This window comes from Oncorhynchus nerka, linkage group LG26 (assembly GCF_034236695.1).
Source record: "Oncorhynchus nerka isolate Pitt River linkage group LG26, Oner_Uvic_2.0, whole genome shotgun sequence".
NCBI lineage: Eukaryota > Metazoa > Chordata > Actinopteri > Salmoniformes > Salmonidae > Oncorhynchus > Oncorhynchus nerka.
The window spans coordinates 25,562,737-25,577,549 of record NC_088421.1 but is presented as its reverse complement, the minus strand read 5'-3'; the positions used below and the strand labels follow the sequence as shown (position 1 = coordinate 25,577,549).

The 14,813-nt window shown below is 43.1% G+C and overlaps 1 protein-coding gene across 1 annotated transcript in view; it reads right to left on the bottom strand.

Moving 5' to 3' along the window:
• Positions 1-716: 716 nt before the first annotated feature.
• Positions 717-14,813, bottom strand: part of LOC115127616 (SH3 and multiple ankyrin repeat domains protein 1-like) — a 66,180-nt gene continuing 52,083 nt past the window's right edge. The window contains exons 15-19 of the mRNA XM_065010944.1: positions 3,986-4,068; positions 3,569-3,693; positions 3,303-3,438; positions 3,133-3,213; positions 717-775 (exon numbers count right to left, since the gene is read on the bottom strand). Of these exons, the coding sequence (XP_064867016.1) occupies positions 717-775; positions 3,133-3,213; positions 3,303-3,438; positions 3,569-3,693; positions 3,986-4,068 (484 nt within the window). The remainder of the gene's footprint in view (positions 776-3,132; positions 3,214-3,302; positions 3,439-3,568; positions 3,694-3,985; positions 4,069-14,813) is intronic.

Here is a 14,813-nt window from a genome sequence, read left to right as displayed (position 1 = left end):
AGACGGGTTTAGAGAGTAGTGGAGCGTGAGTAGACCACAGGGTTCTACAGACGGGTTTAGAGAGTAGTGGAGCGTGAGTAGACCACAGGGTTCTACAGACGGGTTTAGAGAGTAGTGGGGCGTGAGTAGACCACAGGGTTCTACAGACAGGTTTAGAGAGTAGTGGAGCGTGAGTAGACCACAGGGTTCTACAGACGGGTTTAGAGAGTAGTGGAGCGTGAGTAGACCACAGGGTTCTACAGACGGGTTCAGAGAGTAGTGGAGCGTGAGTAGACCACAGGGTTCTACAGACGGGTTTAGAGAGTAGTGGAGCGTGAGTAGACCACAGGGTTCTACAGACGGGTTTAGAGAGTAGTGGAGCGTGAGTAGACCACAGGGTTCTACAGACAGGTTTAGAGAGGGGTTCAGACAGACCTCTGTGACTGTGTGAGCTTGTGTATTGTGGGGACCATGTTTTTAGAGGTGGTGAGTGGTAGGAAAGTGTTTTGTTAAAATGTCTTCAATGTTCGCTGAATGATGTTAGGGTCAATTCATTTCAGACACGCCAAGTCATTCAGTTTAGAAAACAACAGTGTGTGTAATAACTGTTGAACAACGTTGCAGTGAAAAGGAAGAAAGATACTGTCATTAGCCTTGTAATCGATGCTTCGGCTACTGCTTTAGAAGTGAAACGCGCTGTTAAAACTACGCTGAACAACTCAGGTAAGTGTGTGATATCATTTCCCTGTTGATGCTGGTGCTATCGTGCAGCGTGACCTCCAGGTGAACTGGGACACTGCACCAAACATAGAGGTGAGACAGTTTAATGGACATTGTCAGGGGTAGCTATATTCATTCATGGCATTAGAATAAGCATATGGCTCAGGCTGATATGACTCCCTCACACATTCTGCTCCTGAAACCTTTAGGGAATGTGCATATGGAATGAGGAGCAGAAGTTGATGCATAAAGACAGGACAGACTTTTGTATGAAAAGACATGTTTGTTTATGAAGATTAAATGAAACAAATATATCTACTGTATGGTTCTACATTAAATATGGAGAGTATAGTTGCATTATCACCCTGGACAGGGGCCATGTATGTGTGGGGTTATACAGTAGATATACTGCTATTACAGCATTAAGGTTTGTGTAGTAGTGGGACGAGGGGCTGCAACATTAGTGTAGTGTACGTTTGGGATGTTCCATACTATAGGGGTAGTGATCATTGGTTTACAGGTGGGGGGAGATCAGGGCAGGGCAGGGGGTCTGTGGGGCGGCTGCTCATGCTGTGTGTCAATCAGTCAGTCAGGGGTTTGGACCACAGAGAGGGGTAATGAGGGGATAGTCAGGGGTTTGGACCACAGAGAGGGGTGATGAGGGGATAGTCAGGGGTTTGGACCACAGAGAGGGGTGATGGGGGATAGTCAGGGGTTTGGACCACAGAGAAGGGTGATGAAGGTATAGTCAGGGGTTTGGACCACAGAGAGGGGTGATGAGGGGATAGTCAGGGGTTTGGACCACAGAGAGGGGTGATGGGGGGATAGTCAGGGGTTTGGACCACAGAGAGGGGTGATGAGGGGATAGTCAGGGGTTTGGACCACAGAGAGGGGTGATGGGGGGATAGTCAGGGGTTTGGACCACAGAGAGGGGTGATGAAGGGATAGTCAAGGGTTTGGACCACAGAGAGGGATGTTGGGGGATAGTCAGGGGTTTGGACCATAGAGAGGGGTGATGAGGGGATAGTCAGGGGTTTGGACCACAGAGAGGGGTGATGGGGGGATAGTCAGGGTTTGGACCACAGAGAGGGGTGATGAGGGGATAGTCAGGGGTTTGGACCACAGAGGGGTGTTGGGGGATAGTCAGGGTTTGGACCACAGAGAGGGGTGATGGGGGATAGTCAGGGGTTTGGACCACAGAGAGGGGTGTTGGGGGATAGTCAGGGGTTTGGACCACAGAGAGGGGTGATGGGGGATAGTCAGGGGTTTGGACCACAGAGAGGGGTGTTGGGGGGGATAGTCAGGGGTTTGGACCACAGAGAGGGGTGTTGGGGGGATAGTCAGGGGTACAGTAAGCTAGTAGTTACCCAACCATCTGGATCTTATCCTGGCTCTGCACTAGAGGAGATAATAAGCCGTGTGTATTGAGGACAGGAGTAATGTCCCAGCAGACTGGCTTGTAAGGGAGAGTGACATGTGGGAGTCTGTAGGAATGAGCTGGAATCTGACCTAGGATCAGATAGGAAATACTCAGAGGCTCCCGCTTGCCTCTCATATTATCTGCTCCCATAAATCATCATCATGGGTGAAGTGAGCATGCTCAGTAGAGACCGCAGCAGCATCTACAGTAGTCTCCCTCAGAGTGACACCCACCCCCTGCAGTGTTACCCTGGCAACAACACACTCAGCCAGGGTAGGTGTGTTTGTGGAGACGTGGGACTGGTCTGGGGGTGCGGGGGTTATAGGGCTGGGGGTGCGGGGGTTATAGGGCTGGGGGTGCGGGGGTAAAAGGGGGCGCAGTGAAAAGGATCAGGGGTGGGTGGGGTCATTGTTTGAGGGGTTACCTGTAGTGGGGGTGCTGGAAGTGACAGTGTGGAACCTCTGAAAGAACAGTGAAATGCATTGAGACTCTCATCCATGTTGGTACCCTAACAATGCTGTCACCATTAAGGTTCTGACACCTTTCCCTGGACACTCAAGACAGTACATGACAGTGTCACTTCTCTGCCTCTCTTGCTTGCCCTCCTTTTCTTCCCTCTGTCCATCACAGCCCACCTCTCTGTGTCTTTGTAGCCCCTTTTGCCTTTCCTTTCCCAATGGGCACACACTGGCTGAAACAACGCTTTCCCCACATCATTTCAATGACATTACGTTGAACCAACGTGGAACAGACGTCTGTGCCCAGTGGGTTCTTTCTTCTTTTAGGCCTCTCTCGCTTTTTTCACTTCATGCATCTTAAGCTCTACCCATCCCTCCTGTCTTTCACCTTCTCTTCTCATCATCTCTCTCTATCTCCAGTACATCTCCCTCTACATTCCTTTGTATTCCTTCTAGATGCTCTTTCCCTCTCCGTGTGTTCCTGGTCTCCTTCCTCCTCTGTCCTTGTCTTTCCTGTCTCTACCCAGAACCCAACCCGTATCCCCCATGTCTTACCCATCTCCTCCAGTTCTGAGGTCATGGATTTAGAGCGGAGAGCGATGGCCGGAGTGCTTAGTCTTTTACTCTGCTGGGGGACTGTGGAGAAAGGAAAGCATTATCATCCTCGTCCTCATCCTCGTCGCCATCATCGTTGTCGTAGTTCCAGACCCTGTGTTGTCTCTTACTTTTCTTTCTCTGGCCATCCTCCATGTCAGGGTTGCGTGTCACCATGACAACCTTGACCATGAGGGCGTTTCCACCTTGCCTGATCATGTTGACCACCTGCCTGTGTCCCACCTTCACCACATTCTGACCATTCACCTGAGAGGGGGGGGGGGTAGAGGTGAAGAAGATGAAGTCCATGTAATTGGTTAGAGAGGGTGATTTTTCATAATAACAGTCATTGTGAAGAATCCAACTTCAGCTCCCATCATGCCCTAGCAGCACACACCTCAATGAGGAAGTCTCCCATTCTCAGACCGGCTCTCCAGGCCACGCCTCCTTCGTCGACAGACTCCAGGTACTGCAGTGCTGGGAAGGCTGGGGTGGGAGTGAACTCCTCGATGGGGGTCTGAGCTGAAGACAGAGAACAGAGGGGTAACCAGCATTATGTCATAACCACTGTAACAACTAGACTGATGAAGCCCTGGCAGCACAGTGAGACTGTCCAAGTGTGTGTGTGTGTGTGTGTGTGTGTGTGTGTGTGTGTGTGTGTGTGTGTGTGTGTGTGTGTGTGTGTGTGTGTGTGTGTGTGTGTGTGTGTGTGTGTGTGTGTGTGTGTGTGTGTGTGTGTGTGCCTGTTTGTTAAAGGCCTGTCTGTATGCCTGACTGTCTATCTATCAACAGCTGATCGCACGTGTTTCCTTACCCTTGGCTCCTCTCAGCACAAAGCCAAAACCCTCACTGTCTTTTTTTTGCAGAAGCACTGTCTTCTCCTTGATGATATAGTCACTAAGAGAGAGGACAGAGAGAGATGGGGAGAGACACTTAGCGATAACATGAAAAATAAAGGAGTGGAAAAAGGGGACAGCAGGAAGAAGAGAAAGAGAGAGAGAGGTAGGAGAGAGAGGTAGGAGAGAGAGAGGTAGGAGAGAGAGAGAGAGAGGTAGGAGAGAGAGAGAGAGAGGTAGGAGAGAGAGAGGTAGGAGAGAGAGAGAGAGGTAGGAGAGAGAGAGAGAGGTAGGAGATAGAGGTAGGAGAGAGAGAGAGGTTAGGAGAGAGAGAGAGAGAGGTAGGAGAGAGAGAGGTAGGAGAGAGAGGTAGGAGAGAGAGGTAGGAGAGAGAGAGAGAGAGGTAGGAGAGAGAGGTAGGAGAGAGAGAGGTAGGAGAGAGAAAGGTAGGGAGAGAGAGGAGAGAGAGAGGTAGGATGGAGAGAGAGGTAGGAGAGAGAGAGAGTAGGAGAAGAGAGAGAGGTAGGAGAGAGAGTGGTAGGAGAGAGAGAGAGAGGTAGGAGAGAGAGAGAGAGGGGTAGGAGAGAGAGAGGTAGGAGAGAGAGAGAGAGGTAGGAGAGAGAGAGGTAGGAGAGAGAGGTAGGAGAGAGAGAGAGGTAGGAGAGAGAGAGCGGTAGGAGAGAGAGGTAGGAGAGAGAGAGGTAGGAGAGAGAGAGGTAGGAGAGAGAGGTACGAGACAGAGAGGTACGAGAGAGAGAGAGAGGTAGGAGAGAGAGGTAGGAGAGAGAGAGAGAGGTAGGATAGAGAGGTAGGAGAGAGAGAGAGAGGAGAGAGAGAGAGAGAGAGGTAGGAGAGAGAGGTAGGAAAGAGAGGTAGGAGAGAGAGAGGTACGAGAGAGAGAGAGAGGTATGAGAGAGGTATGAGAGAGAGGTAGGAGAGAAAGAGGTACGAGAGAGAGAGAGGTAGGAGAGAGTTAGGAAAGAGAGGTAGGAGAGAGAGAGGTACGAGAGAGAGAGAAGTATGAGAGAGAGAGGTATGAGCGAGGTAGGAGAGAAAGAGGTACGAGAGAGAGAGAGAGGTAGGAGATAGGTATCCCCCTGCATACATGCACACTGCACCAGGAGGGAGCCTTAATCCTGGGAGAGAGGGGGAGGTGGGAGGGGTCAGGGACCTTCTGAAATGAGGGCACATTTTTTAAGCACATTGTAGAAAATGTGCTATTACCGTTATTACCGAATGAATACATTTAACTGACTCTGCCCTGACTCGGCTCCCCAGAGCTGTGCAGTGGGTTTTGTATTTCCTGTGTCCTCTCTGGGGTCAGGGGTCAACTGATGACATAATGCACCAGACCAGGGGCTCGCTGGGCAGCCTTGTGTCGGCGACTAGGCGAGGTACAGTGAGATTGCGCTGGGTTGGTTGACAGAAAGACCAGAGATGTTGTTCCAGAACCTCACGCTCTAAGATGCTAGGCTATATATGATGATGACGGTTGCCTGAGCAACAAGCTACAGGACGTAGGATCTAGCTGGTGTAATATAGAGAGGCCTGACTACACTGGAAGAGAGAAATGTATGCACAGCTAGGTGCTCTGATGACACAGACGTAGTCATCCAAAGAAGAGGAATCCTCACATGTAGAGCCAATAAAGAGGTCAGGTTATGTTGGTCCGCCTCGCTAAAATAGCCTCATGAATAAACAGGGGATAATGAGTATGGGAGATGACGATAATTGGCAGTTTCCAGTTGCTATCTAACTAGAGTACATGGAGCTATCATGGAAAGACCACAGAAGAAGTGTGAATACCCACAAGCACCTGCATGTCAGCCACTTGATCCCCTTTTGGAAGACCTAGTGTAGGTAGTTAACCAGTCATCCAATGATTCAACTAGCTACTGTCAACATACTGTTTACCTTTAATAATGTTTACGTACTGTATGTTGCTGGACTGTTTTTCTTCCCTTCTTCTTCTTCACCCAGGCCGTCCCCTCCACTGGCATAGCAACTCGCATAGCAACTCACTTAAATACAGTCATTTGCCAGCATGAACCAATGAGCACCACACAATCACGGACTGCATCCATCTGTAATGACACCTTCCTCATAATTGAGCCTAGTGCACCACTGTTGACCAGAGATGAATGGGATCTATATGGGGAATAAGGTGTCATTTGGGACTCGCCACACCATGGGGATTGGTTGGTTAGGTTGGTTATGTTCCTCACACAAACATTCCTCTGGACTGCAGCCCAGCGGTATCTATACTGACACAAGCTCTCCTGTCATCAAGTCTGTCACCAACTCAAGGTTGTGCATACCGTAATAACACCACACAATCATCTAACCATGCTCCTCCTACATACATACCTACTGTATCTCCAATGTAACTGATCCATGCGACACAATCTAGAAGTTAGAGCCGGGGGATATGGACAACAAGCCCCATCCTGATAAATTACCTCAATTAATGCTGTAACCATAAATATAATGATACGTTTATAACATTAATGTGCACCACAGTTTATAACATTAATGTGAACCACAGTTTATAACATTAATGTGAACCACAGTTTATAACATTAATGTGCACCACAGTTTATAACATTAATGTGCACCACAGTTTATAACATTAATGAATGTGCACCACAGTTTATAACATTAATGAATGTGCACCACAGTTTATAACATTAATGAATGTGCACCACAGTTTATAACATTAATGTGAACCACAGTTTATAACATTAATGAATGTGCACCACAGTTTATAACATTAATGTGCACCACAGTTTATAACATTAATGAATGTGCACCACAGTTTATAACATTAATGAATGTGCACCACAGTTTATAACATGAATGTGAACCACAGTTTATAACATTAATGTGCACCACAGTTTATAACATTAATGTGCACCACAGTTTATAACATTTATTAATGTGCACCACAGTTTATAACATGAATGTGAACCACAGTTTATAACATGAATGTGTACCACAGTTTATAACATTAATGTGAACCACAGTTTATAACATTAATGAATGTGCACCACAGTTTATAACATGAATGTGAACCACAGTTTATAACATTAATGTGCACCACAGTTTATAACATTAATGTGCACCACAGTTTATAACATTAATGTGCACCACAGTTTATAACATTAATGTGCACCACAGTTTATAACATTAATGAATGTGCACCACAGTTTATAACATTAATGAATGTGCACCACAGTTTATAAAATTAATGAATGTGCACCACAGTTTATAACATGAATGTGAACCACAGTTTATAACATTAATGTGCACCACAGTTTATAACATTAATGAATGTGCACCACAGTTTATAACATTAATGAATGTGCACCACAGTTTATAACATGAATGTGAACCACAGTTTATAACATTAATGTGCACCACAGTTTATAACATGAATGTGAACCACAGTTTATAACATTAATTAATGTCCACCACAGTTTATAACATTAATTAATGTGCACCACAGTTTATAACATTAATTAATGTGCACCACAGTTTATAACATTATTGTGCACCACAGTTTATAACATGAATGTGCACCACAGTTTATAACATTAATGTGCACCACAGTTTATAACATTAATGAATGTGCACCACAGTTTATAACATTAATGAATGTGCACCACAGTTTATAACATTAATGAATGTGCACCACAGTTTATAACATTAATGAATGTGCACCACAGTTTATAACATTAATGAATGTGCACCACAGTTTATAACATTAATGAATGTGCACCACAGTTTATAACATTAATTAATGTGCACCACAGTTTATAACATTAATGAATGTGCACCACAGTTTATAACATTAATGTGCACCACAGTTTATAACATTAATGAATGTGCACCACAGTTTATAACATTAATGTGCACCACAGTTTATAACATTAATGAATGTGCACCACAGTTTATAACATTAATGAATGTGCACCACAGTTTATAACATTAATGTGAACCACAGTTTATAACATTAATGTGCACCACAGTTTATAACATGAATGTGAACCACAGTTTATAACATTAATGAATTTGCACCACAGTTTATAACATTATTGTGCACCACAGTTTATAAAATTAATGAATGTGAACCACAGTTTATAACATTAATTATTGTGCACCACAGTTTATAACATGAATGTGAACCACAGTTTATAACATTAATGAATGTGTACCACAGTTTATATCATTAATGAATGTGCACCACCGTTTATAACATTAATGAATGTGCACCACAGTTTATAACATTAATGAATGTGCACCACAGTTTATAACATTAATGTGCACCACAGTTTATAAAATTAATGAATGTGCACCACAGTTTATAACATTAATGTGCACCACAGTTTATAACATTAATGAATGTGCACCACAGTTTATAACATGAATTAATGTGCACCACAGTTTATAACATGAATGTGAACCACAGTTTATAACATTAATTAATGTGCACCACAGTTTATAACATGAATGTGAACCACAGTTTATAACATTAATTAATGTCCACCACAGTTTATAACATTAATTAATGTCCACCACAGTTTATAACATTAATTAATGTGCACCACAGTTTATAACATTAATTAATGTCCACCACAGTTTATAACATTAATGTGAACCACAGTTTATAACATTAATGTGAACCACAGTTTATAACATTATTGTGCACCACAGTTTATAACATGAATGTGTACCACAGTTTATAACATTAATGTGAACCAGTTTATAACATGAACGTGCACCACAGTTTATAACATGAATGTGTACCACAGTTTATAACATTAATGTGCACCACAGTTTATAACATTAATTAATGTGCACCACAGTTTATAACATGAATGTGCACCACAGTTTATAACATGAATTAATGTGCACCACAGTTTATAACATGAATTAATGTGCACCACAGTTTATAACATGAATTAATGTCCACCACAGTTTATAACATTAATGTGCACCACAGTTTATAACATTAATGAATGTGCACCACAGTTTATAACATTAATTAATGTGCACCACAGTTTATAACATTAATGTGAACCACAGTTTATAACATTAATTAATGTGCACCACAGTTTATAACATGAATGTGAACCACAGTTTATAACATTAATTAATGTGCACCACAGTTTATAACATTAATTAATGTCCACCATAGTTTATAACATTAATTAATGTGCACCACAGTTTATAACATTAATGTGAACCACAGTTTATAACATTAATGTGAACCACAGTTTATAACATTAATGTGAACCACAGTTTATAACATTAATGTGCACCACAGTTTATAACATTAATGTGAACCACAGTTTATAACATTAATTAATGTCCACCACAGTTTATAACATTAATGTGAACCACAGTTTATAACATTAATGTGAACCACAGTTTATAACATTATTGTGCACCACAGTTTATAACATTAATGTGTACCACAGTTTATAACATTAATGTGCACCATAGTTTATAACATTAATGTGAACCACAGTTTATAACATTAATGTGAACCACAGTTTATAACATTATTGTGCACCACAGTTTATAACATTAATGTGTACCACAGTTTATAACATTAATGTGCACCATAGTTTATAACATTAATTAATGTGCACCACAGTTTATAACATTTATTAATGTCCACCACAGTTTATAACATTAATGTGAACCACAGTTTATAACATTAATGTGAACCACAGTTTATAACATTAATGTGAACCACAGTTTATAACATTAATGTGCACCACAGTTTATAACATGAATGTGTACCACAGTTTATAACATTAATGTGAACCACAGTTTATAACATTAATGTGCACCACAGTTTATAACATTAATTAATGTGCACCACAGTTTATAACATTAATTAATGTCCACCACAGTTTATAACATTAATGTGAACCACAGTTTATAACATTATTGTGCACCACAGTTTATAACATGAATGTGTACCACAGTTTATAACATTAATGTGAACCACAGTTTATAACATGAACGTGCACCACAGTTTATAACATGAATGTGTACCACAGTTTATAACATTAATGTGCACCACAGTTTATAACATTAATTAATGTGCACCACAGTTTATAACATTAATTAATGTCCACCACAGTTTATAACATTATTGTGCACCACAGTTTATAACATGAATGTGTACCACAGTTTATAACATTAATGTGAACCACAGTTTATAACATGAACGTGCACCACAGTTTATAACATGAATGTGTACCACAGTTTATAACATTAATGTGCACCACAGTTTATAACATTAATTAATGTGCACCACAGTTTATAACATGAATGTGTACCACAGTTTATAACATGAACGTGCACCACAGTTTATAACATGAATGTGCACCACAGTTTATAACATTAATTAATGTGCACCACAGTTTATAACATTAATGTGTACCACAGTTTATAACATTAATGTGCACCACAGTTTATAACATTAATGTAAACCACAGTTTATAACATGAACGTGCACCACAGTTTATAACATGAATGTGTACCACAGTTTATAACATTAATGTGCACCACAGTTTATAACATGAATGTGCACCACAGTTTATAACATGAATGTGCACCACAGTTTATATCATTAATGTGCACCACAGTTTATAACATTAATTAATGTGCACCACAGTTTATAACATTAATGTGCACCACAGTTTATAACATTAATGTGAACCACAGTTTATAACATTAATGTGCACCACAGTTCATAACTATTTTCCTTTAAACTACTACTACTAGTTTGATGGTTGTCCCATTAACAATCACCCATATTAGAAAACCTTTCATTTCAAACTTCTCAATCAATCAATCAATCAAATGTATTTATAAAGCCCTTCTTACATCAGCTGATGTCACTAAGTGCTGTACAGAAACCCAGCCTAGAACCCCAAACAGCAATGCAGGTGTAGAAGCACGTGTAGAACACATTTCTCTAGTATAGGATACTTATCGTAGTGAATGGTACCAGCAAAATAACTGCGATAAGTGATCGGTATGGTCGGTGTGGATCATTTGGGGTTTATCGTCCCAGCTCTGCTATAAGTATTGGTAACATCATCTAGAAGCATAGCAAGGGGGACTGCTACCCATGGCACAGCATGCACCTCTCAAACCACTTCTCATTCTCTTATACACTAATTTTATTTTTTATTTGATTTATTTCACCTTTATTTAACCAGGTAGACAAGTTGAGAACAAGTTCTCATTTACAATTGCGACCTGGCCAAGATAAAGCAAAGCAGTTCGACAGATACAACGACACAGAGTTACACATGGAGTAAAACAAACATACAGTCAATAATACAGTATAAACAAGTCTATATACAATGTGAGCAAATGAGGTGAGAAGGGAGGTAAAGGCAAAAAAGGCCATGGTGGCAAAGTAAATACAATATAGCAAGTATAACACTGGAATGGTAGTTTTGTTTGTACACATGCACAGGGGCACACATTGATAACACACACACACGTACACACACCATATGTAGACACAGTAGAAGCAGAGCCACTAGCGGGGATACATGTTATAGATCTGCCTCCTATACCTTGTTCTCAATCAACAACAGCTCACAGACCGTCACACACAGAGACCCACAAACACGACACACACACGCATTCTGCAGATGAGAGAAGCAGCAATTATCAGACAGTTGTGTCGGTACTGTGTTGCTACTGAAGGCAGACGTACAGACACAGAGAGGGAGAGGAGAGTGATTAATGTACATGGAGACACAGCTAGGCTGTAACGTTACTGCTAATGTACCGGGCTGTGCATGCGTCTCTCCTTCCTCACTACACACACACACAGACACACACACGGACACACGTACAGGCTCATGCATTGCAACACATCCCATCTGTCTATCGATTAGTCTTCCTAATCACTCCAGTCTACCATCCATGTCCACATGCATGCTCCTCTCCCTCCCTCCCTCCCCCTCACCATCCCTCTATCCTCCAGCCCTGCAACCAGTGAGAAATCAAAAACAGCCAGTACCTGTAAATGAACCAGACACTCCTATTCATGGGGCCTAGCGACGGCCAGGAAGAAGAGAGGGAGAGATCCTCCTCGCCGCATCCCCCCATCGCCATTTCCCCCCCCCCTCCTCCTCCTCCTTCTCGTCTTCCAGCGAGAGAGCAGTGAGTACGAGCCGAGGGAGGGGAGGAGAGGAGGAGAGAGCGATGGAGAGAGAGAGAGAGTGAGGGCCTAGCTCTCCCAGCCCCTTCATACTTAAGACAGGCAGAGAGAGAGAAAGAGAACGAGGGAGAAGGAGAGAGATGGAGATGGTTCACTGTGACTGCGACACAGAGAGAGAGGGAGAGGGAGAGGGAGAGGGAGAGGGAGAGAGAGAGAGAGAGAGAGAGGAGAGAGAGAGAGAGCGGAACAAGAGAGGGAGAAGGAGGGAGTGTGTGAGTGAGTGAGTGAGGGAGGGGGAGATGGTTTAGCATAAAAAGGGAGAGAGATATGAGGTAATTTTGAGAGGGGAGAAAGAGCGGGCCAAGGGGTGATCGGGTTTGTTTGCTGAGTATGTGACTATTTCATACACCAACAGAATATAAAGAGAAAAGAGACGCACAGACGCGCACACACATACACACACACACACACACACACTCAAACACATTCCTTTCTCCTTTCTTCTATCTCTGTATATATCTCTCTCAGTGGTATTCACAGAGTCTGTCAATCACTGTTTTCCTCCTCAGTTATGATTCTCCATTCACAAGAACGGATGCGTTTTGGATGAGTTAAGGCCATGTTCTGTTTGACTCCTCTCCCTTGCCGTAACTCACTCCAGATAGGGAGATACTGTATAACGCACTGACTGTTGCTCTGAACTGCTGAGGCTTGCATGCTGTCATCACAATCACAATGTTTTTCACAACTCATATATGTATACATGCTATTTATGATCATTATGATCGATGATTAATCTATTATCACATTCACATATAAATGTGGCAGGGTAGCCTAGTGGTTAGAGCGTGTGACTAGTAACCGGAAGGTTGCGAGTTCAAACCCCCGAGCTGACAAGGTACAAATCTGTCGTTCTGCCCCTGAACAGGCAGTTAACCCACTGTTCCTAGGCCGTCATTGAAAATAAGAATTTGTTCTTAACTGACTTGCCTAGTTAAATAAAGGTAAAAAAAATAAAAATGTGACTTCTTTGAAAGCACGTATAAGAAGCAGTAGATGTGTTCTATGTGAGCTATTTCTATGCTTCCCGTTCTTAAGTTTCGTTTTTTGCGTCTTTTACTTTCAGTTTTGTACACCAGCTTCGACCAGCTGAAAATACAACATTTTGGGTTATTGAACATTTATTTCACAGAGGTTTAGATGGTACAATGATTCTCTACACTATGCATTGCTTGTTTTGTCAAAATGAACTGAAATTTGGAAATAGCAGAGAGATTTCTGCATATTGCACCTTTAATAAACCAAATATAACACGTGAATTCTATATTCTCTCTCTCTTTTTCCCCATCTCCTACCTCTTTTCACCACCTGTCAACCTATGTCTTCCTCCCATCTCACGTCTCTACCATTTCCCCATTTCTGTCATCTCTGCACTCATTTTGTCCTACCCCTCTTCCGTCCTCTCTACTTCAGTGACCCTACATGCCCTTAGATCACTCTTAACATCTCCCCTCCCCCATGGCCTTTAATCAACACACACACATGTACACAGTCCCCTCCCCTCTCCTCCTCTTTCCTCTCTCACATTGTCTGTAAACAAAGCAGAGTGCATGAATGAAAAGAGGAGAGCGAGGCAGGGAAACGGGAGGAAGGAGACGCATCAAGACAGACAGGAAGAAGAAGAGAGATTCAGCTGGGGATGAGCAGCAGAAGGAAGAGAGAGAATTAGAGCGAGAGAGATTCTCTTTAAAAGGGCACTCACATCATCTCTGTCAGTGCTTCGTTCGATGTATGTCGATGTTGTCTTCTGTCGCCTTTCCCTCCCTCCCTCTCTGCCTCCCTGTCTCTCGCTCAATCTCCCCCTCTCTCTCCCCCTACCTCTCTCTGGTGCCTTTCTGCCTTCACTGCCTATTGCTGTTCTTCTCTTCTCTCTCCTTCCCTCCCTCTCTTTTTGTTTCTCTCTCTGCATGTTAAGCTATACTGCTGTGAATTTAGTGTATGGCCGCGCACGCGTGTGTGTGAGGGAGGGAGGGAGGGAGGGAGGGAGGGAGGGAGGGGGAGAGAGAGAGAGAGACAGAGAGACAGAGGGAGAGAGAAAGAGAAAGAGAGAGTGAGAGAAAGAGGGAGAGAGTGAGAGAAAGAGAGAGAGGGAGAAAGAGTACAAGGGGGAGGGGCAAGAGAATGAATGTTGGCAGGTGTTTGGTCATGTTAGTGTGTGTGACTCATGTGTGTGTGGTCATGTGTGTGTGACTCATGTGTGTGTGGTCATGTGTGTATGAGTGTTCACCTATAATGTAAACATGTACAATGTGCACCAGAATGTGATTTGAAAGCACCTCTTGTGATGGAGGGCAATAATCCACTCTTCTCTAGAATGTGTGTGTGCTTCCTTGTCCCTATTTCACAGACCGCTGCCCCAGAACAGTTGTCATGTGTGTTACTAGGGGAGTTCACTGCCATGGGCTCTGAGACACAGGGAGAGAGGGGGCACGGAGGAGGGAGGCTAATTTAGATGGAAGAAGAGAACAAGGAAGGAAGGAAGGAAGGAAGGAAGGAAGGAAGGAAGGAAGGAAGGAAGGAAGGAAGGAAGGAAGGAAGGAAGGAAG